This window comes from Monodon monoceros, unplaced genomic scaffold (assembly GCF_005190385.1).
Source record: "Monodon monoceros isolate NGI ecotype Baffin Bay Population unplaced genomic scaffold, NGI_Narwhal_1 Super_Scaffold_5, whole genome shotgun sequence".
In the NCBI taxonomy this organism is placed as follows: domain Eukaryota; kingdom Metazoa; phylum Chordata; class Mammalia; order Artiodactyla; family Monodontidae; genus Monodon; species Monodon monoceros.
Window position 1 is genome coordinate 108,503,656 of NW_021703782.1, and position 24,198 is coordinate 108,527,853.

The following is a 24,198-nucleotide window of genomic DNA, read 5'->3' on the forward strand; positions in this document are numbered from 1 at the left end:
GGATATTGGCCTGTAGTTTTCTTGTGGCATTCTCATCTGTTTTTGGTGACAGGGTAATGCTGGCCTTGTTTTTTTTTTTAAAAAAAAAAAGTGTTTGGAAGTGTTCCCTCCTCTTCTAGTTTTTGGAAGAGTTTGAGAAGAACTGATATTACTTCTTCTTTGAATGTTTGGTAGAATTCACCAGTGAGGTCATCTGGTCCCAGACTTTTGTTTGTTGAGAGGTTTTTGATTACTGATTCGATCTCCTTACTTGTAATCGGTCTGTTCAGATTTATTTCATGATTCAGTGTTGGTAGGTTGTATGCATCTAGGTATTTATCTGTGTCTTCTAGGTTGTCAAATTTGTTGACATATAATTGTTCACAGAAGTCTCTTAGGAGCCTTTGTATTTCTGTGGTATCAGTTGTAATAGCTCCTCTTTCATTTCTGATTTTGAGTACTCTTTTTTTCTTGGTGAGTTTAGCTAAAGGTTTGTCCATTTTGTTTATCTTTTCAAAGAACCAGCTCTTTCATTGATCTTTTCTATTGTCTTTTTAGTCTGTATTTTGTTTATTTCCACTCTAATCCTTTATTTCCTTCCTTCTACTAACTTTGGGTTTCATTTGTTCTAGTTCCTTGAAATTTAGAGTGTTTATTTGAGCTTTTTGTTTCTTGATTCAGGTGTTTATTATTATGAATTTCCCTTTTAGAACTGCTCTTGCTGCATCCGGTAAGTTTTGATATGTTGTATTTCCATTTTCATTTGTCTTAATGTATTTTTTATTTTCTTCTTTGACCTGTTAGTTGCTCAGTAGTATACTGTTTAATCTCCATGTATTTTTGGATTTTCCCATTTTCTTGTAATTTCTATAGTTTTGTACCATTGTGACTGGCTAAGATGCTTGATATAATTTCAACCTTCGTACGTTTACAACAACGACCTGTGGTCTAACATGTTACTTATGCTGGAGCATGTTCCATGTGCTCTTAGAAGAGTGTACTCTTGCTTTCGGATGGAATGCTCTGTATGTATCTTTAAGTCCGTCTGGTCTAATGTGTTTAAGGCCAACGTTTGCTTATTGATTTTCTGTCTGGATGATCTATCCATTGATGTAAGTGGGGTATTAAAGTTCCCTACTATTACTGTATTGCTGTTTATTCTCCCTTTAAGTCTGTTACTATTTGCTTCGTATATTTAGGTTGCTCGCATTTGGGTGTGTAAATATTTACACGTTATTTTCTCTTGCTGGATCACCCTTTTTCCTATAAGGTCTTATACATCTCTTATTGGGTTTATTCCTAGTACCTTAAGAATTGTGATGTTAGTATAAACTGGATATTTGAAGAATTATGTTTTCTAGTAGTTCGTTGTTAACTATCGTGATTTTCTTACTAATCTCTTTTCTTGTTGCATTGGCTAGTATCTCCAGTACGACAGTGAAAGACAAGGTGACAGTGGGATCCTTACCTTGTTCTATTTTAAAGGAACTTCTTTAAATATTTCATCATTAAGTATAACGTTTGCATGAGATTTTAGAAAGTAACATTTATTAGATTAAGGAAGTTTTTGATTTCTACTTACCTAAGACTGTTAGTTATTTTTTAAATAAAAATGATGAATGGGGGTTTTAATTTTTTAACAGTGGTCTTTCTGACTACTGAGGTGATTATATGGTGTTCTTCCTTTAATCTGTTAATGTATTTTATTCAGGAGAGGCTAGGCCATGTTGTGAAAACTTAAAAGCCCTGAAATCTCAGCAGCTTATTAGTAAGTGCAAATTCATTTTTCATTCGTGTAAAGCCCAGTATGGAACAGTGGGAGTAGTCCCGGACTGGGCTCCCTCCAGTTAGGGCTCTGCCATCTCAACACCTGGAATCTAAGTATGCCATGGTGGAGAAAGTACACATGGAGGTGGCACACCTGTTCTCGGTTCCCCAGGAAGGAAAGGCGTACCAGATGGGAATGCCCAAATAAGGGTCTAAGAAAAGGGATCAAGTACTATCATCACTCCATCCTTGCATTTGAGGATGTGCCCAATGGGGAGTCTTGAGTTTTACGTTATCGCTGGTTTGGGGTTGCTAAGATTATAATTTTTGCATCAGTAATTTTGCCTATAATTTTCCTTCTTGTCCTTGTCTGGATTTGGTGTCAAGGTTGTATTCCACTCATAAAACAAGTTGAGAAGTGTTTCCCTTCTGTTCTCAGGGGCATTCGTCTAAGACTGAAGCTACCTGTTTAGCATAAATTACCTGTTAAGCCTGTCTGGACCTGATGTTTGTGAGTGGATTTCAAATCCAACTTAATTTCTTTAATGTTAAGTACCTCTTCTTTGTAGTACTTATTATGGTTGCAGTATTTCACTTGTATCATTTTTCAATTAAGAGGCTTCAGTGAGGTAGAGCTGCCTGCAAAGTGCCCGGGACTCAATATATGCTAATAAGAGTGGCGACAGCTCACCAGATGCTGTTCCAGGTATAACTTGATGAGCCTTCACAGACTGTATAAGGTAGAGCTGTCCTTACCCCCACTTCCAGATGGAGAAACTGGGGAACAGAGAAGGGACCACAGAGATGGGGACAACAGAACCCCCCCCCCCAACACCTGCCAGGCGCCCAGCCACAAGGAGGCCACAGAAAGGAGACAGCTCAGTTGTCACTTTGACACATGTGGCATGTGGTACGCAGGTGGCCGTGGCTTTCATCTGTGTTTATTTTCCTTTCATATAAAAGTTACAGGTTTGAAATGTCTGCAGGAAGATGCCACCATCAGCCAGGTTAGTTGGGGATATATTACAATGTAACACTGGGGAGGTGCGGGGCCGTGGGAGGGAGGCGCTGCTCAGAATCGGGCTTTAAAGTCAGCCCTGGTGCGTGCCTGCCCTTGCCCTGATCCACCCACACCTGCAGGTGAGAACTGCCTCTGCAGAGAACGAATCCTCCCGAGGGTGTCTTTGTTGTAAAGACTCATTCGTACAGCTGATCTGGCCCCTGAGACAGACAAACCACAGCCAGGCTGGCAACTCCCAGAGCCAGAATGTGTCTCCATGAGGTCAAGGTGGGGAAGCCTGTCAGCCAATAAGTTAAAACACACATTGCACCTGCTGTCCTCATGCAGGGTCACCTGGCCACGCCGGCCCCTTGTCCACCTGCGCTGCCTGCCCAGTGCCTCGGCTCAGAGCCAGGGCTCCCGGCAGGGAGGGGAGGTGTGGGTGCAGGGTCTGTTCTGAATGGAGGGACGGTGAAGCCCCCGAGCCCCGTCCAGCTCGCGGCTGGGACGCTGAGCCTGAAGCGGAAGCGCGGCGTCGACAGTTGCCCACCTATGGAGGGAGGCCCCAGGGAACCGCAGTCCACACAGCCCATGGGCCCTGAGCACACAGTGGCTGCACAAAGCAGCAGCAGAGCAGGGCCAGGCCAGGAGGAAGATGGGAAGGAGGGAAAGACTGAAATGAGAGGACTTAAAAAAGCGGGAACAAACTAAAACCCAACCCCACACACAGTATTGTTCCTAACCAGCGACTCTATACACACACTCTTTAAATAATAAAGTGACGCATTCCGCCCGCTGCCACCGCAGGATCACTGCCTGAGGGGTCGTAACTGACATTTCACAGATTCCTCCCCTCTGTGCACAGGACAAACAGCTTCTTGATAAAAGCTGTTCAAAGACCCATGAAGGACTCAAAGTGACGTGGCTGTTTCTTTAAACAGTTAACAGATGTTGCTTTCTACTTTTGTTCTGTTTAAACTGGGCTAAGCCCGGGCTGAGCCTGGTGTTCGCCTGCCCAAGTCCCAAACCCAGGAGCAGTGAGCTCTCAATTATGTAAAACGAACAAAACAGGAGGCAGGCGGCCTGGGGGCAGCCGTCGGATTCTGATGGCAGCCTGCCCGCAGGCCCACGTCGGGCTGGCACGGAGGCCAGGGGGCGTGGAGAGCCCCCTGCAGACCTCCCCTCAGCTCGTCCACCTCAGCAGTGGGGCTGGCTCTGGAGAGCGAGGCTGGAAAGAGCACCTGCTTCTGAAGACGCTGCGCCTCGCTGCCAGCCAGCAGGTGAGCCATGGCCGTCAACCCCAGGGGGCGCCTCTGCGCCAGGCCCCTGCCTCTCAGGGACACCCTGTCCTTCCCACAGGAGAGCCGGTCAGGCTGGCAGAAGGTCTGATGAGCAAAGAGGGGCCCCTTTGGGCCCACCAGGCTCAGCGCCAGGGAGGAGGGGAGCCCGCAGGGCGGGACGGATAGGAGATGGAGTTTAAGGCACACGGCAAGCGACAGAGGAGGGGGCTGCCGGCCCTCCCCCCAACAGAAATGCCCCTCCCCTCTCTCTGGGTTAGCTCACCAAGAGCTACTGGCCCCAACTCAGATAAAGTGTGTTTCTTGGATGGTCAAGTCCTTCCTTTCCAGCTGCTGCTTCCCAGCTCCCACGGTGCCAGAGGATGGGGAGGGCCGGTGGGACGGGGCGGAGGAAGTGAAGGGGCGAAAACACGATGGCCACGGCTGCTGCTCGTGACCCAGCAAGGGCGGGCCAGGACCACGACGGGAGCACCAGCTCCAGGGCTGCTGAAAGGCCACCTGCCGTCCCTTCTGGGCCAGGTGAGACGCTTACACCATCCTCCACTTAAAAAGTAGGACATGGAAAGTGAAAGGAGTCTTTCCCGGGTCTCCTCTACTTTCTGCCCACCCAACTGAAGGTTACGGGGAGAGCAGCCCCCGCCCCGAGGGTCCTTGGGCCTCTATTCATCTGTCATTTCAGGAGATTCAGAAGACTCCCACCATTCCTGGGCTGCTGCTGAAGTCCCTGCGCTGCTCCCAGGCTTGGGGGGAGGGGGAGAGAGGGAGAGCGGAAGACGGAGCAAAAGCAGAAACCCAAACCAAACCCAAACCCCCAGTTCACAAATCAGCAGTGAGACCGCCCGCTGGCTCCCCCGGGCCGGGGGTCTGCTCCTGCGGAGGAGGGGCAGGAAGCTGCTGCGGCTCCGGACGCCTGCCCGGCACAGCAGCGGCCTGGATGGGCCTGGTGGCTCTGAGGCCAGGACACGTGCCACCGCCACGTAACAGGTCCAAAGTCCCTTCCGGCCTCGGAGCGGCGCTCTGAGCCTCTCGAGTTCTCCTCGCTTGCGGCACCTGCTCCTAGGTCTTCCTAGGTCTTCTCTTCCCGGTCTGTTTTCCTCCGTGTTATGTTCCTGGGTTTGATTTTCAGAGAGAGTTCCCATAGCGCCTCCTCCGCCAGGTGGTCACTGAAGTCGTTGAAGAAGTTTATGATGTCATCGTTTCTCCGGATGTCATAATGCCTGGTGGAGGGAGGAGGGTGGCCGGTGAGGGCCAGTGTGGGCCAAACAGCCCCAAGACCCCTTGGAGGTGCCACATGGGCCGCCTCAGCAGACTCACGGGGCAGCGGCGTCCACGTGTGACGCTGGCGCGCAGAGCGTGAGCTGCACCCCAGAGCTGTGCTCTGCTCTGTGCAAGGGCTCCCCTCCGCAGGAGGTCCCAGGGAGACCCCACTGCCCCGGAGTCAGGAGGGCCAGGGCTCGCCAGCCTCCCCCCACGGGACCGCGCAGGACGAGCTGGCGGCCAGCTCTGGGTGCAGGCCCTGCCCGCCCGGCCCCTCAGGGCGGCAGCACTCACGCCTGCTGGAAGCACCGCATGCTGTCCAGGATATTGAACTGTTGCCACCGTTTGGAAAAATTCACCTTCCCGTCAATATAGTCTGGGTTTCCTAGGTGAACGAAGGTGAGGTCCTGCAGGATGAGCCCCCTGGGAGGACGGAGAAGCAGGTTAGACTCTGGAGGGTGGCCTGGCAGGTAACCGGTTGATGGGCGAGCCGGAGCCCGAGCAGCTGCCAAACCCGCAAGCGCGTCTGCGGGGAGGGGCGGCGCGAATTCGACTCAGGTTCTGGTCTCCGGAAAGTGGGCTCAGGCCCACCTGCTATGGAGCCTCTTCAACAGCCGTCCCAGCCCAGCAGAGCGGTACAGGTAACAGATGAGCAGGAAAGAATGACACCACCCCGAACCTGAGTGGCGGGGTGGGGGTCACGTGCTGTCATCAAACAGGGTGCGCAGCCCCGCGGTGAGTGGGGGCGGTTCTTGCACAGGGATAGCCCAGCCCGAGGGGCACAGCCACGCCCACCCAAGCAGCCCGGCTGGGGAGGGCTGTCGTGCTTGGCCAGGGCAGGAAGGCTAGGAATCCCGGCAGGGCCGTTGGCTGCAAGCTGTACACTTGGGAGCGTGGGGCCGGGGCATGCCGCCACACGCTCAGCCTGGGACGGCGCTGGGTCTCCTGCCCCTCCTGGAGGGTCCCGCCGCCCACTAGCATGTTAAGGGGTCCGGTGAGTCCCGCACAAAGAAAACTGTTGAGCTTCAATGTTTTCTGCTATTTCCCAAGCTTACGTGACATGGGATTCTTTTTGGTGAGATACCTATTTAGCCCGTGGCCCACACCTGGGGAAACGCTCCCTGAGCTGCCTCACGCCAAGTACTCTCAGGGTTCCTGGGGTGACAGGAGGGCCCTCCGGTGGCTGTGATGTGCAGCTAAGCTTGGGGACAGCTGGACTATAGCACGCTGCTGCTGGTGGGGGAAGAGAGATGCTACACGGCTGTCCACACGTGCGCCTAAACAAGCCCACTGGCAGATGAGGGAAGAGAGGAGGCGTGGGAGGACCGGGCAGTGGGGAAGACTGAACCATTTTCCCTGGGCCCCTCTTTCATCTAAGTTGTTTAACAAGGAGTATGTTTTACTTTTAAAGTTCAAACAGAAGCACAAACGTCTGGGTTGGAAGCCTTTAAGCGAGGGCTTCTCTTTGGGGGCCCACTGTATCTTCCCCAGAGCACACGAGGGGCAAACCCAGTTGGGAGGCTGTACTCACAGGTATGGGATGCACGGCGGCTCCACCTCCGAGAGGGCGGCCCGGTAGGCGCGGAAGGAGGATGAGCTGTCAATCAGCGTGCAGTACTCCGCCAGGCCCTGGCAGGAGGGACGCGCAGTCCGTGAGCACGGTGCCAACGCTGGGGCACCGAGCCCCGGCCCCTCCCCCCACCAACCCAGAGCCAGACCCCGCCCTGCCCCAGCCACAGGCAGGCCTTCCGCGGTGCTGACAAAGAACCGCGTCTCTGAGCAGCCAGCGCCCCGTGTGGTGGACCTCAGGCTGGGCTCCTGCTTGGCTATGCTCAGCGCTGCAGCCCGCCTGAGCCGCAGAAGCACACACTGGACCATGTCGCTCCCGGCCCCGAGCCTGCCTTCATGCCTCACCGCACTCAAGGCAGAGCCCACTAGGGATGGCGGGTGAGCTCGCTGCTCCTGCACGCAGCGTGGGTGGGGTTTTGCCTGTCCTGCCCCTTCGCCTGTTGCGTGCCTCGCGCCTTGATGTGTCACCTCTTCCAGGAAGCCTTCCCTGCCTCCTCAGGGCCTGTTATGTGTTCCTGGAGCAGCTGGTGTGAATGTCCCATTTCTCCACACACCACTGTCTCTTAACTGTCCCTTTATGTTGCCCCACGAGACGACCCCCAGGTAGCCCTGGCGACACTCAACCCTGTGGGCTTTGTCTCTCTTCCAGGAACAGCACCCACACAAAGATAAGGGTCCAGTTCCTTGCCAGGCCCCCCAAGACCCCTGTGATGCAGAGCCATTCTCCCCACACTGTGATGTGGCCACACTGGCCTCTGTCCTGCTCCTCTGTCCCCTCTGATGGGAATTCCCCTCCCTTCCCAGGAAGCTCCTATTCGGGTCATGGTGTGATCGATACCTCCTTAGGGGGCCTCCCTGACCCCCAGGCTGGCCCAGACGCCTCGTTCACATGCTTGCTCAGCACCCCATCCCCATCCTTCTCCCTGTAGTACCTGCCCTGAAGAGCCCCACCTAATAACGGGTCTAGCCTGTTCACAGTACATCCCAATGCCTAGTGCGGCCCGCGCCCAAAGGAGCCCCTCTAGAAGCCCGGGTCGAGGGCAGGAAGCAGAAGGTGAAGCTGGGACCCAGGCACGGTTCTGCGGTACAGGCAGCAGGATGTGGTGTGACGTGACAACCCCGGCACTCACTAACACCAAGCCCCGCAGGGCCCAGTGACTGGAGATTAGAGACAGGAAACTAGGGCAGGGCGGGGCAGAGCTCGTCCCACCACAGCCGGGCCTCGCGTCCCACAGCTGCCCTCCCGGCTGCCCTCCCAGCCGCCCACCTCTGAGGTCTGCTTCTGCCACTCCAGCCTGCGGATAGGGGCCGAGTCCAGCGCTGAGAGGATGGCCAGGTAGGAGTTGAAGTTGTTCAGCTTCCGTAAGTGCTGCAGAGAGAGGGAGGGGGTAGGGATGGGCTGGCGGGCAGGCAGGCAGGGGCTCCTGTGGCGGGCTCTGGGGAGAGTGCCCACAGTTACCTTCATGATCTTGATGAACTTCAAGAGCAGCCGTTCCCTGTCTTGGGCCTTTTCCTGTAACATGATGATTGACCGAACCCTGCACGGACCAAGGGGAGAAAGAGACAGTTGAGCTGACCCGTCTCTCTTCAGGCCTCTGGTGGCAATGGGACGGGGGCACCTGTACCAGCCGGCCAGGAGCCCGTGCCTAGGGAGTGCCCCGGGCTCACGAGGCACCAGGTGTACCCCCGTCTCTGCTCTGAAGGAGCTCATGGCACCCCAGGGATAGGTAAGAGGCCACAGAGAGATCCAGTGGCTGGGACCTCTGACTGTGCGGATGGACACTCTCCCGGTGAGCGCTGACCGTGAGCACCACGGCGGCTGGAAACGCTCAGTGAGTGTGGACTCAGGATTAGCTCGGAGACGAGTGGGCGTGTGGGCTAAGAGGCCACCTTGCTGGCCATGAGGGAGGGCACCTCTCAGAAACTTAGCAGCAACCAAAGCCAAAGGCCAGCCTTGCACGAGGACCTCACAGTGGCCTCGATCCCCTGTGCTTTCACAGGGGCCACCGCCCATCACCCAGAGAACGTGCCCCTCTTCTGACCCATTAAAGGGCACCGGCACCGAGTCCACCTTGAGCACCGGGGCTCTGAAGGGGCTCCACCCACATCTCCTCCTAGGCAGGCCCCAGGGGGTGTGTCTGGAGCCCCCAGCGCCCAGCAAGGGGCAGGGCTGGAGGCCATGCTCAGGGCTGCACGGCTTGTCTGCCCTGGAAACCACCTCGTCCTCTGCTGGGCTGCCACGCTAAGCACGTGCTGCTGACGAGTGAAACGCTTCCTGTGGTGCAGAGAGAAGCAGGGCAAGTGGGAGAGGACCCAGTTCTCCGAAGAGCAGTCCTTAGAACACTTCAAAACGGACGTTTCCCTGGTGGTGGGGATGGATTGTGTGTGTGTCCGGGGGTCAGTATGAGACTGCCACTGGCCGCCACACCCAACCATCCTCTACTGAGGCCGAGAGGCTGTGGACACCCTTGAGTCGCGTCTTTAAGAGTCAACAGTCCTGCTGTATGTTACAACATAAATGCACTTTTGGGCTTCACTTTGCTTTAAGAATTGAAGGCTTAAGTATTAATACAGCCACTCCGTTGCTCTACTTCTCTTTCAGGCAGAGTCAGTGTGAGGACAGTCCCGAGGCCACACCTGGCAGTGCGAAGACTGGCAACGACCAGCGCAGGGTGGCAAGTTTAACACCCGCTCCTCTGCCGCCATCGATAGCAGACATTACTAATAAATCCTGGCTGAGTCCTCCTCACCCCCCCCCCCCCCCCCGCCCCAGGTGGCCCCTTCCAACGTGCAAGACACGCCCTGTCCTGTCCCTGCCCTTGTCCTGTCTCTGGTTCACAACGAATGCCCACAGGGCCCCAGAAGGAGCTGGGAGGAATGAAAGGGCACCCCTTTGTCCTTGCCATGGGCGCTCTCTGCGAAGGACACACAGGCACCCATCCAGAAGTGCTCTGCACTGAGGCCCCTTCTTACCAGTAGGACATGTTGTTGAAGTGCTCCGTGAACTGGGTCAAGTTGGGGCTCTTCTCCTCGTTCTGCTCTTTTGCCCAAAGCAAAACCTCAGGAATCTGAAAAAGCAGGCAGACTGGATAGAACCTAGGCCCGCTGGCTCTGCTGTGACGCAGTGGCTTCTCTCACTCGGGGACAAGCAGCTGCACTCACCAGGGCCGGGCACAGCCCTCCCCCAACCCCACGCGTGGCCATACCTCTATCTTATAAAAGAGCTCGGCATCCAGCAGTGTCAGCTGCTCAGCTATCTCATGGCTGTGAAAGTCATGCAAGGTCCCGGGCCTGGAAGACAGAGGCACGAGATGAGTGGTCAGTGGACAGGACGGTGGGGGCTGGGTGGGGGCTGCACTTCAGGCCTCAGAGCTGAGGGAACACGACTTGCTTCACCGCAGCACGGAGGCCACGCAGCGGGTTGGGGGCGGGTCAGGACCGGACCGCACTCGTCTCCCTGGGACCACGGGGCCTACCTTCCCCCCTGCCTCCGCCTGGCTGGCTCGGTGGCTCCGCTCGCGGGCCCGCGAGCTCAGCTGCCTGAGAACGCACAGCCCGACCCCCCTTCAGGGCCCATTGGGAACAAAGATGGTGCCATGTGAATGGAGCTGAGACACCAACAAAGAGGTGATAAATCAACAAACCTCCATGGCCTCGGGAGAGGGCCAGTGGAACCTCTACATAGGTGGAGCCTATACACAGGTTCTCAGGAACGGTCAGGATGGCACAGGGGGTGACAAGAATTAAGTTGCCACGTTAGCGCCGGGAAGAGAATTAAGTGCTGACCTGAAAGGCATTCCTGTCCCCTGTCCTGGTAAGCCCCTACACGCCCTGCTGCCCCACTTCCTACTAAAACGGTGATCAGTCATACAACGTAACCCTGGAGAAGAGGCCCAGCCCCAGGGGAACCACTGGGCTCTCCCTGAGGCACGTCGTCGCAGGGCCCGGGCAGAACCGGGAGGTGAGGTTGTGAGGCCGGGGGCGGGGAGGGGGGCACTGAAGGACGTAGAATGGAGAGACGGCTGCCGGTATGGCTCTCGCCAGAGGCAGGGCCCGGAGAAGCCCAGGATGGACGGCGGGTGGCGCACCTGGCTGCTACGCCCCTGGCCGCCAGGGGCTGGTCGGAGTTGGCACACCTGAGCAGCTTCTTCTGGTCCACCTTGTCCAGGATGTTCTTCCGGAGCACACGGGCCAGACTGAGCTCCCCGTTGCACACCAGGCGAAAGACCAGCTCCATCAGCAGCTTCAAGATCTCTTCCGTCAACTCCACTAGGCTAAAGGGCCAAGGGCCATGCGGTGAGGGGCAGGGATGCAAGCATAAGAAGAGGGCTGGTGCCACGGGGTCTAGAACCCCCTCAAGACACCTGAGACACCCACCAGCAGAGCTGGGAAACCTCTCGTGGGAAGAGAGCCAGAGAAGGTCTTGGGATGGTTGTCTGCATCCTACAGAGTTCCGGGAGTGGTCCCATTGGTAACAGATAACTGTCATTCTCTCAGCAAATGGTCACTGGCACTGGATAAGCACCAGGGACCGTGCTGCGGCCTGGGCTATGGAGACGAAGCCTGCCCCAGGGGAGCTCCTGATCCCACGGGGGTGATGAATCACGACGAGGTCTGGGCTCCACAGACAGCCCCAGGACGCCCCTGCACAGTATTCTCCACACGCAGTGTTTCACAGCCCCACCCCGTAATCACTAAGGCCACCCCCCAGCAGAAGGTAAACACCTTGAGGGCGGGGCCTGGGTGGCTTCCTTACCAAGGGCTCTCTAGACCTAGGAAAGGGACCTTGTGCTTTATGTTTGTTCAATGACTGGAAAGGGCAAATGCCACTCAGGGGACCGTGGAAAGATGAGGAGGGCAGCCAAGGTCTAAGCCACGTGCCAGAGGGATGGCCCCCACAAGGAAATCAGGGCCGGGCCAGGGAGGGTCTGAGGGGACAAGCCATTTTCCCCAGGGGTCGTGTTAAAGCGCGCAGGAGTGAGCCCTGTCCAGGGCCTTGGGCAGGGCTCTGTGGGCACAGAGCCCAGGAGATGCAGGTGAAATGTGATGGGAGGCCCAGATCTCTGCGGGGAAGCCTGTACCCCGGCGGGGACCCCAAGATGCCCGCGGCCTGCTGGGCCCCTCCGCCCTCCATCCCCCGGGGCGGAAGGACTCACCAGAGCTCGTCCACCACCCGTACCAGCACGAAGAACGTGTTCTTGCTGACGCGCTTCTTGAATGTGTCGGCAAAAGGAGAGAACTTCTCGTACGTGGGCGCAGGTTAAAGAAACAACCACCCTCACGGGTAGGGACGGGGAAGTGCGCGGGAGGGCCGCCCTCCCCCAGCCCCCCTTCCCTGAGCGAACCCTGGGAACGAGGGCACGGGGAGGGCAGGGGACCTGTGCGGGGTGGCGGAACTGCAAAGTGAGGTTCAGCCCGGACCTCTCTGACCCCGTTCTCGACCACCAACCTCTCCTGCCTGCAGAACCTCATCCCTGCGCTCCCAGGCCTGCCTCTCTGCTGGGATCAACCCAAGGTTCCTGTGACCGCTGAAACGCTGAAGGCTGCATCGCTGAGCTCAGGCAGAGAAAGGTGGTCAGAAAGCACTTGCCCTAAAATCCCCGGGTCCCTGGGGAAGGCGCACAGCCCCCCAGACGGGTCTCCCTCCGCTCCCGTCACGAGTTCCCATCACCCTTCCACAGCTTCAGAGGCTGCCTGCGCACCTGCCCTTCAAACACCTGGCTACTTCCTCCCTGAGGCCGTGGCTGCCCTCGTGTTCATCAAGTCTCCAGACACTTCTATGGCTCCATAGCGCCTGCTCTCAGGAAGGAGCCATGCATCAGGGACAGCGCCGAGGGCCGGCAGCACACAGGACCCACCAGCCAGCTGCGCCCAGGATCTCGATGCTGCAACACATCCGCTAACATGCCTGGAGCGCCAGGCAGGCAGATGCTGGGATGCCGAGTCAGAGAGGCCTGGGGGGCCCTCCCCCTCCAAGCTGCCATACGTGTCACTTAACCTCTCTGAACTTCAGTTTCCTTAATTACACAGTAGGAAATGATATCCTGGCGCCACATAACAAATGGTAGTGACGTGTGTATGAGATGGTAGAGCGGAGTGAGATTACCCATGCAATCGCTCAGCATCATAACCGACACCAGGCCGTTCTCAACAAGCGTGAGTCACTGTCATTCACTGAGCCAGAGGCCTGTGAGGCGCTGAAGGTGTGAGGCGGGAGGGAACGAAGTCTCTGCACCTGGGGGCCGTCCAGTTCTGAGGGACCAGGGCCCCGAGGGGGGGCCAGGGGAGAGAGAAGGACAGGAGGCAGAGGAGGCGTGGGCACACGGGAGGGAGTGGGAGAGCGTGGGAGAGCTGGGAGGGCTCAGGACTTCTGCCCCAAGGGACAACGGCTGTCCAGCAGATGGCAGTCATGGGCTGTGACGAGGGAGGACGCTGAGGGGCGGGGACCCTGGGCTGCAACAGTAGCTCCTTAGCCTTGACAGGATGGGCAGGTTTGGACCCGAGAAAGAGGCAATGAACGTGCATCCCTCCAGGCCTCGGGATCTTCCTTGGCCACTACTGTGGGGAGTCGTATCTGAAAGGGTGAGCCCGTGGGGTAGATGTGGTCGAGGGGGAGGAGGCGACTGTGCTCCACTGCTGGGTCTGCCATCTGGGGGAGTGGCCGTGACTGCCCCTGAGGTGGTTCTCTGGACTCCTGATTCCCTCAAACCCTGCACACTTCGTACCCATCACCCCTGATGCCCTGGGGCTCAGCTCCGCAAAGCCGCAGGTGCCAGTGACCTGGGTCTCCGCAGGGGCCCGCACACTCCCACCCTCTCAGTGTGTGCCAGTTCTTTCTAATTCTTTCTCAGAATCACCCAGTGATCACAACTGCCATTAGGCGGCACCCTCTGTTCCAGGCACTTCATATAACATCACTCAGCCCTTTTACAGACGAGGAATGAGGCTCAAAGAAGCCTTGCCTGAGGTCCCAAAGCTGGGCCATGGCAGAGCTGGGCTGAGCACCTCCATCACTCCTGCCCGCAGCTCCCTGCGCGGGCACGAAGGCCCCTCCCCCGGCTCCAGGAGGCCCTGTGCAGTGAGCGGTGCGGCGCCGGGGCTGAGGCGCAGGCAAGGGTATCTGTACCGCAGCTTCTTGATGAGCTCCTCAGGGGCGATGAAGGTCCTGTAGGTGGTCAAGAAGGCCTCGCAGTACAACACGAGATCTGGAGGGAAGGGCAGCTGGTCAGTGAGGCCTGCCACCGGCGCAGGGCACAGACAGGCAGCACACCCGCTGCAAGCACATGCCACTTCTGATCACACAGAGGGCACATTCAAACTCATCATCGGGACTCTGAAGCTAAGGCACAGGGAACGCTTCAGGTGGCAGAAGCCCAGGAACAAAAACCTTGGGAATCTCCACATAGCGAGAGACCTAAGCAAAGGCCGAAGGGGCTCAGCCTCACGCTGCTGGACACTCAGGTGTGCAGGCTCTGGTGTCAGGGGAGGGCAAGGCCCACTGGGAGGAGGCCAGCCTGGAAGTCAAGTGGGATTAGGGCTGGCAGCTCCCACCCAACGCCTCTCCTTCCCTTTGCAGCGGCTGGTTCTAGCCAGGGATTCCCAACCTTTCCACGTTCACAACAGACCCCTGTTTATTTATGGCTATGACACACCCTCCCAACCACGCAGCCTCCGACACTAAGGAAAAAAGGGGGGGCATGTTTTAAATGCAAGTCCCTCCTGGAGACATATGACCTGGCCAGGCTTGTGAACTTCAGAGTTATTCTGTGCTGGAGCTGAGGTTCGAGTCCTGATTCGGCTCCAAAGTCTGTGGCCCTCACCGTGAAGCTGGGCACATGCACACACATTACTTAAGTGTTCTTTTCTGGACACAGACCACCTTCCCCTGTCTTCTCTCATTCCTCCCACGACTCATCGGGTGGAGGAACCTCAAGGACCCCACTTCTCCGGCTGGGCAGCCCCGCCCTGCAGAGCCCGGCTCCTGTCCCCCGCCCCTGCTGCTCACACCCTGGACAACGAGAGGAGAAGAAACACCTGCACGTGCACCTGGGGTGTGCTTGGGTGATCTGGCTGGCGGTGCGGTGCCGTGAGGGAAGCTTACGGACTGGAGGTGCAGGCTCCTTCCTGGACCCCAAGCCCACCTAGCTCACTGTCAAATCTGGGCTTCTGTTCAAAGACGGGCAAGGAAGCAGAGATGGGTCCAGGGGAGGGCAAGGCCCACTGGAAGAAGGGGTCCAAGGCTGCACCCCCTGAGCCATGGGGTCTCCCAGCCACTGGTGTGGTCTCTGGTCTGCAGGAAGCCGCCTGCCCAAGGAGCTTGCTGTGTGGCCCAGGGCCTCTGCCTCAACCGCCCATCCCAGGGACAAATGACTGCAGCCTCAACATCTTTCCACTGATAAAACCGAGCGGAAGCCCCAGCAGGCAGCAGAGCCTCCTCTCCCAGGCATGGTCGGCACCGACTGGAAGGTCCTCGGGTTGCCCTGCCTGCAGGGCTCCCTCTGGCCGGGGCCGCAGCCGGCTGCACCTAGCAGGTCAGCAGTTCACTGCTCAGGGCTGAGGACTGTGGCCAGCTCCCACTTCAGCCTTCCACTACCGGACAAAAATGAGAGCTGTTTCTCATGCCAGGCTGAGGATGGAGCTCTGACCTGTCCGGCACGGAGGAGGGTTTACTGAAGAAGGCAGAGCACGGGCTGTTCCTAGGGATGTAAACAGATACTCCCCGAGCACTTCCTATGTGCCAACTCGCTCAGTCTTCACACCCACTGGGCACTTTGAACCTCTTCACAAAGTTGAGTCAGCTGAGGCCGAGAAGGGACGTGCCCAGCAGCGGCCCAGCCTGAGAACGCACGGCCAGGATTCAAACTCAGTGTCCAGGACCGCCCTCTGCCTGGGTCAGAAGAAACCCGGAGAGCAAAAGCGTGGCTGTGGTGAGTTTGTGGGAGCCATTTCTTCTTTTTCTCTAATTTTCAAATTTTCAGCAATGCAAACAATTATTTTTGTACTACTTTCATAATTTAAAAATTCCCAGAATCATCTGTGTAACATACTTTGGGAAATCTGCTGTAAAAACATAGGGACCAGGTTGTTTACAGAAATGAAATTAGTGGGTTAGGGTTTCATGACTGGGGTGTTTTAATTCCTACACACCTTACTTTACCATTGCTGTTCCATCATCTTTTTAATAATTTTAAAAATGTAAAAAGGAAGTGTGTGTGGGGAGAGGCCGGGCCCAGCTGTGGGGCGTGTGCACTGCAGGCCCCTCCCGCCTGACCAAGGTCACGGCACCGGCCTTACAGACCCTCCTTTTCCTCCTCCTTCCAGAACACAACTTGCAAGGACAGCTCCTTTGCTGGCAGAGTCCACCCAACAGAAAACAGGCCCTGCTTTTCCAGCCCTCTCGAAGGATCAGGACGTGAAGGGGTGCCTCTGCGCTGAGAGTGGGGAACCCCGTCCTGTGCAGGTAACGCTGCTGGAAGACTGGATGCTCCTGACAGGACCTTTGCCCCAGGAAGCTCCCAGAGGAGGAATAAAGGAAACCCAATCCAGCGGTCTGGAATAATATAATGGGCAAAATATCAGGAAAAGCGTAAAAAGCTACCCGCACATCAACGTAATTTTAGCACTATCGTTGAACATGTCGCTACTCAAGGTACCGTCTGTGGAGCACCTACCAGGTGCCGGGCTCTGCACCTGAAACTTGCCCCTTGATGATCCTGGGGTCCTCACTACCCTGCACCACCAGAGGACATGCTCTGAGGGGGTTGGGGAGCGAAGGGTCTGGCTCTGAATGCAGGTCACCTGTCCCCCACGTCGGCACTCCCTACGGTGACCCAGCAGCACCAGGACTGCTGTTCTGACCCGCTCAGGGCTGGAGGAGAGGAGAGGGCAGGGCAGTGGAGCCGAGCAACGTCTCGGTTCAGCGGGACCAGCCCCCTCCGGGGAGCTCGGGCACAGAGGCCGCCGCGGCCGGCGCTGCCGTACCTTTCCTGTCCGTCTCAGTAGCGTGGACCAGTAGGATGTCACCAGATCCTCCCCGGACGTCTGGTCCGTCGTCGCCCTGCAAAACCACAGCAAAGGAGGGCGTGGAGCAGAACGCAGCCGTAAGAAAGTCCGCTTAGGGAGTCACAAGCAGGGACGAGATGACAAAGACACGGTGTTGCAGAGACGCCAGGTCCTCTCTGCCCTGCCCTGCCCTCCCTCACTCCGGGAGCAGCGTGGCCGGGCTGCAGAGGCCAGGTGCGCCCATCCAGCCCGCCCACCGCGTGGCACAGCGCTCTGAGGTCACCACTGGCTCAGGGGGGCATGGCTCCAGTCAGTCTTTCCCTGTTCACCAACCCGCGGCTCAGGGCGGAAGAGGGGACGGAGGGAGCCGACGGGGAGGCAGGCAGGACTGGCACCAGCCCTTCCCAGGATGATGGTGGAGGCGGCAGACCACTTCCAGGTATGCGCATGTTCGCAAAACTGCAGCAAGCTGCCCTAAATCTAAACCTGCTTCCTCAGGTGGAGGGAATCACTTGTCACATCACATGTTCTTCCAGGGAGCCCTCCTTAGAGGAGTGAAAAGTGTCACAAAGATGCTCAATTATATCCGATGTTGCTTACACTGACCGTGGCCTGCCAGTTAAGGGAAAAGTCTTATTTTCACATGAGCAAACTGAGGCCTTAACCCATAAGCCTGGCCTGCAGCCACCGGCCCCATACGCTGTAATTCCGAAGGAGACCACGCCCCGCGAGAGCTTCCTCGTGTCTCTAGCTCTTGGAGATGGATCTGCCTCTCCAAAGCTTCAAGGTTTTTACGCTGGAAGTGTCTTGGATTTCCAGCTAAGACAGGGCAGCTCCGCCCAGGACCTGATTTCTCAGAAGAAATTTCTGGCAAGAGTCACGAAACATCATTCTCTCTGCAGAGGAGCCAGCCCTGCCTTCCCGGTTCCTCTCTGCTGCAGCCTAGCCACGTGTGTGTGTAGAGCACGGCCGCCTCCTCGGCTGGGGTCAAGGCTACCGCTGGGAGCCATTCCTCCGTGTCCCCAGAACCGCTCGGCAGCAGGGGGCGGGAGGCCCTCTCAGGTCAGCTCCTCTTACTGTGCCGGGTTCGGGCACCACGTTTACCCATGAGGCTCTCCTGACAAGACATGGGATGGAGGCAGCCTCGGTGGCCAGGCCTGGAATTTCTTAATTAGCTGTGCTTCCCACGCTGACACTACACTGGGGTCATTCTGTCATTAACAACATAAAAATATCTTGCACTAGCGAGGGCTTACCACACACGGGCTCCGTGCTGAGCACCCTCGTGGATTTCGTTCTCACAACACCCTCCAGAGTCCTGTCATCTGGGGCTTAGAGAGGACATGTCACTTGCCCAAGATCACTCTCCAGAGGTGTCAGGGAAGGGGACGGCACACTTCCTCCTGGAAGTCACCCATGTGCCCAGGGTCTTAGAGCACCCACGGTGGCCCAGGCATGGGGCCAGGACGAACGGGATGCCAGAGCCCGCCGCCCAGGAGGGCCACCTGGGGGGGTCAGCACTCGGCTTGGGCCTTTCTGTTTGGGACACCTCCAGGTTCCCTGCTCAAAGCCCCCCACCCTCTTTCTGGGCCAGACCCTGCACACGAAGGCCTGTGAGGAGCCCACCTCTTGCTTGAGCGTCAGCCTTGCCATAATTTCATTGTGGTCAATGAGGGACAGCTCGTCTACTTCCTCCTCCGACTGAGCCTCTGGAGCATCTGGTGACTTTGGGGCCCTGGAGAGAGAAATGGTTTGTGTTGTGTCAACAGACCCTGAGCTCCACGGCTCCTGGGGGCCAAGGTAGCGTGGTCCCGTGCGCGGGGTCTTGTGGTACAGCCGCTCCCCTGAATGAGTCCTCCCCGGACTGCGGCTCCAGCAAGAAGCCCAGACCCGCTTCCCACCACCCCTCCACAGGGGGCCCGGGAGGTAGTCAAGAGGCCGGGATGCAGACTGGGTTTCTAGCTCTGCTCCTGATAAGCTGTGTGACCTGGGGACAGTCCCTGCTCTCTCCGGACACTCCCTCAGTAAGTGGAAGGGATTAAGCACGCAGAGCAAGAAGGTTCCACTGAGCAATTTGAAAAAGTAATGGTCTCAGTCACCTGTGTCAAGGCCCACAGACCGCCCGGACTGTCAGTACTCAAGGAGAGAATGGCAAAGGGCCAGTGGGACGGGGGAACAAGCCAGCATGATCTCAGTGCCATCCCCAGGTCTCTCCCCAGGGCCACCTCTCTAGTGGACTGAAGAGGAGCATGAAGCAGGCCCTTGTCCGTGGGTGCCGGCGGGCAGGTGGGCAGCAGCATGGGCAGGGGTCCAGCCTGAGCCAAGGGCAGGGAGGGCTTGAAGATGGGACAGGCAAGCTGAGACTGAAGCGCTGAGTAGGAGTTTGGGTGAAGGGGGAGGAGAGAACCTCCAACAGACGAAGCACATAGGGAGCCTGCAGCGGGGGACACGAGGCAGATGGATGTGGGGTCTACGGGCACTGCGCTTTCCCCGGCATTTTCTCCCATATTCCCATCATTCTCGTGATCGATCCCGTGAGCCACTGACTGGCCTTGTGGTCGCAGGCTTCATTTTTAACCCTAAGTATCTGAGACATTAAAACCTGGGCCTTTTGGTAATTCCCTGGCAGTCCAGTGATTAGACTCCATGCTTTCACTGCTGAGGGCCTGGGTTCAATCCCTGGTTGGTGAACTAAGATCCCACAAGCCACACGGTACGGGCGAAAAAACCCAAGTCAAAACAAAACAAACAAACAAAGCCCCTGGGCCTTCAGTAAGGCAACATGGATGGGCCAGAGCAAAACCACGCGCAGTCCTGGGACGAAGCCTCAGCTGCACGTCAGCGTCCAGTTGTGGCCTGGCCTTCACGGAAAGAGGACAACATCCCAGCGACCGCTTCTAGCCAGTCAGCGTGCTCATCCTTCTGCTTCTTGTGCAGGGGCCACCTGAACTCTGAAAAATGGCACCCCTGGGTCCAATGGCGCTGGAGCCCATGAGCTGCTGTTGTCTGGCACAGACGCCTCTGCCACTACGTGTTAGACCAGAAAACCCATCACCCCTTAACACTTGGGGAGACCTGAGCCTGGGCCACTGAACCAGACTCCGTGTGGACAGTACTGAGGGGCGGCCAGAGTAGGCTGGGCAGGCAGCCCTTGTCAACAGGCCCCTAGAGAATGCTTTCTATTTTTTTTCCTGTCTCTTGCTATTTTTACCACATCTTTAACCATTTATGTTTAGGCCTGACAATAGCAAGTGGGTATTGCTTAGCTCTGTCCCCAGGACTCCAGAAGTAGCCGAACCTTAGCCGAAAGAGGGAGGAAAAGCTTGAATTTGTGGAGCATTTCACAAAGAAGGGGAAGTCAACATGAAGTTGCAGGTGGCAGGGCTGATTCACAGGTCCTGCACATTATCCTTTCTACGTGTGGACTGGAGAAATTTACTACATATTTCTAAAGCCAGGCCGGTTTGACTCATGCTAATGTTGAAAATGTTACCAAAGATGAAAGAAACATATGAATAAATGCAGAGATGACTCCTGATTGACCCTGGTTCCAAAAAATAAGCCTTATAAGACATAGGGAGAACTAGGGAAATGGAGGATCATTTGCATATAAGATAATGTAAAGAATTTATTACTCTTCTTAGGTGTGATAATCATATCGTAATCAGGTAGGCGTCTAAAATTTTTTAGGAGGCATGCTGAAATATTTAGGGGCTGAGTGTCATGTCTGTGACTTACTTTCAAATACACACTACATACAATTTACACACTATCTCTAGAAACTCACAATAAAAAGGTTGGTGGGGGGAATCTTTTACACTCCTTTATTACATTTGAACTTGGAAGAGGCAGAAGGAAGGCTGGCCTAGGATGTGAGAAGGAAAACACTGTTGTGGGTAACGTGTGAGGTGAAGAGTATGCGTGGAGATGCTCAAGAAGCAGAGGCAGCCTGGTGCCAGCAGGAGGGCTTCTGAGGGCTGCAGTTATCAGTGATTCTTCTTATTTTCTTATACATTTCTATACTTTCCATGTTCTCTACCCTGAGCATGCATAATTTTGAGAATCAGAATAAAGGCAAGAGTGTACACACATATCTCGGAGATACTGTGGACTCGGTTCCCAGCCACTGCAATAAAGCAAATAACACAATAAAGTGATTCACATGAATTTTTTTCTTTTCCCAGTGCATATAAAAGGCATACTTATACTATACTGTAATCTGTTAAGTGTGCAATAGCATTATGTCTAAAAAAACAGTAGGGACATCCCTCGTGGCGCAGTGGATAAGAATCCATCTGCCAATGCAGGGGACACGGGTTCGAGCCCTGGTCTGGGAAGATCCCACATGCAACTAAGCCCGTGCGCCACAACTACTGAGCCTGCGCTCTAGAGCCCACGAGACACAACTTCTGTGCCTGAGCTCTAGAGCCTGCAAGCCACACCTACTGAAACCCGCGTGCCTAGAGCCCGTGCTCTGCAACAAGAGAAGCCACCGCAATGAGAAGCCCGCGCACCGCAACCGAGAGTAGCAACCCGCTCGCCGCAACTAGAGAAAGCCCGCACGCAGCAATGGAGACCCAACGCAGCCCAAAAAAATAAAAATTAAATTAAATCTTAAAAATCGATCAATCAATAAAAATTAAAAAAGTGTTCATACACCTTAATTAAAAAATACTTTATTGCTAAAAAAAATGCTAACCCCCGTCTGAGCCACTGGTGAGCTGTAATCTTTCTGGGGGTGGAGGGCCTGCCTCGATGCTGGCGGCTGCTGACTGATCAGGCTGGGGCTGCAGCGATTTCTTAAGACAAGACCGCAGTGGAGTCTGCCGCACCAACTGGCTCTCCTCTCACAAACACTCTTCTCTGGAGCAGGCGATGCTGTTTGCTAGCATTTTACTCACAGTGGAAATTCTTCCAAAATTGGAGCCAGTCCTCTCAAACCCTGCCGCTAATATTCTAAATCCGTTGTTGTCATTTCAATAATCTTCACTGCCTCTTCACCGGGAGTAGATTCCATCTCAAGACATCACTTCCTTTGCTCATCGGTAAGAAGCAACTCCTCCTCTGTTACAGTTTTATCATGAGCTTGCAGCAATTCAGTCACATCTTCGGGCTCCACTTCTCATTCTAGTTCTCTTGCTATTTCTACCACATCTGCAGTGACTTTTTCCACTAAAGTCTTGAACCCCTCAAAGTCATCCAGGAAGGTTGGAATCAACTTCTTCCAAACTCTCGTTAACGTTGATATTTTGATCTCTTCCCGTGAATCATGAATGTTCTTAATGGCATATAGAATGGTGAGTCCTTTCCGGAAGGGATTCAATTTACTTTGCCAGATCCATGAGAGGAATCACCAATTATGGTAGTGATAGCCTTACAAAATGTATTTTTTAAGTAATAAGACTTGAGAGTTGAAATTCCTCCTTGATCCAGGGGCTGCAGAACGGATGCTGTGTTATCAGGCAAGGAAACAACACTGATCTCATTGTATATCATCTCCATCAGAGCTCTTGGGTGACCAGGTTCATTAACCATGAGCAGTACTATTTTTAAAGGAATCTTTTTTTCTGAGCAGTAGGTCTCAACAGTGGGCTTGAAGTATTCAGTAAGCCATGTTGTAAACAGATGTGCTGTCATCCAGGCTTTGTTGTTCCATTTACAGAGCACAGGCAGAGTAGATATAGCATTATTCTTATGGGCCCTGGGATTCTGGGAATGGTAAATGAGCACTGACTTCAACTTACAGTCGCCAGCTGCATTAGCCCCTAACGAGAGAGTCAGCCTGTCCTTTGAAGCCAGGCATTGACTTCTCCTCTCTGACTATGAAAGTCCCGGATGGTGTCTTTTGCCTGTAGAGTCTGTTTTGTCTACATTGAATATCTGTTGTGTAGTGTGGCACCTTCATGAACGATCTCAGCTAAATCTTCCGGATAACTTGCTGCAGCTTCTCCATCAGCACTTGCTGCTTCACCTGGCACTTCGACGTTACGAGACGGCTTCTCTCCTTAAACCTCTTCAGCCAACGTCTGTCAGCTTCAGACTTTTCTTCTGCAGCTTCCTCGCCTCTCTCAGCCTTCACAGAATTGAAGAGCGTTAGGACCTTGCCCTGGATGAGGCTTTGGCTTAAGGGAACGTTGGGCTGCTCTGATCTTCTATCCAGGCCACTTGAACTTTCTCCATACCAGCAATAAGGCTGTTTTGCTTTCTTATCATTTGTGTGATCACTGGAGCAGCACTTTTAATTTTCAAGAACTTTTCCTTTGCCTTCACACCTTGGCTAACCAACTTGTTTGGCTGGTACAAGAGGCCTAGCTTTAGGCCTCTCCTGGCTTTCAACATGCCCTCCTCAGTAAGCTTCATTTCTAGCTTTTGATTTAAAGTGAGAGGGACTTTCCCTGGTGGCGCAGTGGTTGAGAACCCGCCTGCCAATGCAGGGGACACAGGTTCGAGCCCTGGTCCGGGAAAATCCCACATGCTGCTGAGCAACTAAGCCCGTGCACCACAACTACTGAGCCTGCGCTCTAGAGCCCACGTGCTGCAACTACTGAAGCCTGCGTGCCTAGAGCCCACGCTCCACAACGAAATGCCACCGCAATGAGAAGCCTGCACACCGCAACGAAGAGTAGTCTCCGCTCGCCACAACTAGAGAAAGCCCGCGCACAGTAACGAAGACCCAACACAGACAAAAAACAAATGTGAGAGATGTGTGACTCTTCCTTTCGCTTGAACACTTAGGGGCCATTGTGCGGTTATTAACTAGCCTAACTTCAATACTCAGGGAACAGGGAGGCCTGAGAGGGAGGGAGATGGGGGAACAGCCATTTGGTAGAGCAGTCAGAACACACACAATGTTTATCAATTGTTTGCCATCTTATACGGGCATGGTTTGTGGTGCCCCCAAACAATTACAATCATAACCTCAAAGATCACCGATCGTCATAACAAATATAATAATAATGAAAAAATTTGAAATCCTGGGAGAATTACCAGATACATGAAGTGAACAAACGCTGTTGGAAAGGTGACGCCTACGGACTTGCTTGATGCAGGGTTGCTACAAACCTTCACTTTGTAAAAAACACATCTGGCTCAGCACAAGTGTAAACATAAAGCCCCAGCAGGCCTGGCGTGCTTGCCGCAGGAGACGTGATGCTTTCAGGGCACCCGGCTCCACGTGGGTAACTTCCTACCTGTCCCCGCCGTCCCTGCTTTCCTTCCCAGGTGCACTGCCGGCCGACGAGGCATCTCTGGGATGTCCGTCCTTCGAAGTTGGTGATTCCTGAAAAGAGAAGGCAGTGCTGGGTGTGTGACAGGTGCCCCCCGCTG

General features: G+C 55.2%; 1 protein-coding gene and 1 long non-coding RNA gene across 7 annotated transcripts in view; one reads left to right on the top strand and one right to left on the bottom strand.

The window, feature by feature from the left end:
• Positions 1 to 615: 615 nt before the first annotated feature.
• The window catches only part of RAPGEF1 (Rap guanine nucleotide exchange factor 1), a 119,898-nt gene continuing 96,315 nt past the window's right edge, over positions 616 to 24,198 (bottom strand). For all 6 annotated transcript variants that reach the window (XM_029201620.1, XM_029201615.1, XM_029201617.1 and 3 more), the window contains 13 exons: positions 24,063 to 24,151; positions 18,499 to 18,607; positions 16,852 to 16,927; positions 13,991 to 14,075; positions 12,027 to 12,119; positions 10,959 to 11,144; positions 10,077 to 10,161; positions 9,844 to 9,938; positions 8,330 to 8,408; positions 8,138 to 8,239; positions 6,833 to 6,930; positions 5,596 to 5,724; positions 616 to 5,261 (listed from right to left, as the gene is read on the bottom strand). In XM_029201620.1, coding sequence (XP_029057453.1) covers positions 5,111 to 5,261; positions 5,596 to 5,724; positions 6,833 to 6,930; positions 8,138 to 8,239; positions 8,330 to 8,408; positions 9,844 to 9,938; positions 10,077 to 10,161; positions 10,959 to 11,144; positions 12,027 to 12,119; positions 13,991 to 14,075; positions 16,852 to 16,927; positions 18,499 to 18,607; positions 24,063 to 24,151 — 1,377 coding nt within the window. In that variant the 3' untranslated portion in view covers positions 616 to 5,110. The remainder of the gene's footprint in view (positions 5,262 to 5,595; positions 5,725 to 6,832; positions 6,931 to 8,137; positions 8,240 to 8,329; positions 8,409 to 9,843; positions 9,939 to 10,076; positions 10,162 to 10,958; positions 11,145 to 12,026; positions 12,120 to 13,990; positions 14,076 to 16,851; positions 16,928 to 18,498; positions 18,608 to 24,062; positions 24,152 to 24,198) is intronic.
• LOC114883705 lies at positions 14,067 to 16,406 on the top strand. Its single transcript, XR_003790651.1, has 3 exons — positions 14,067 to 15,401; positions 15,496 to 15,797; positions 16,192 to 16,406. It is a non-coding gene; the product is annotated as an uncharacterized LOC114883705 (long non-coding RNA).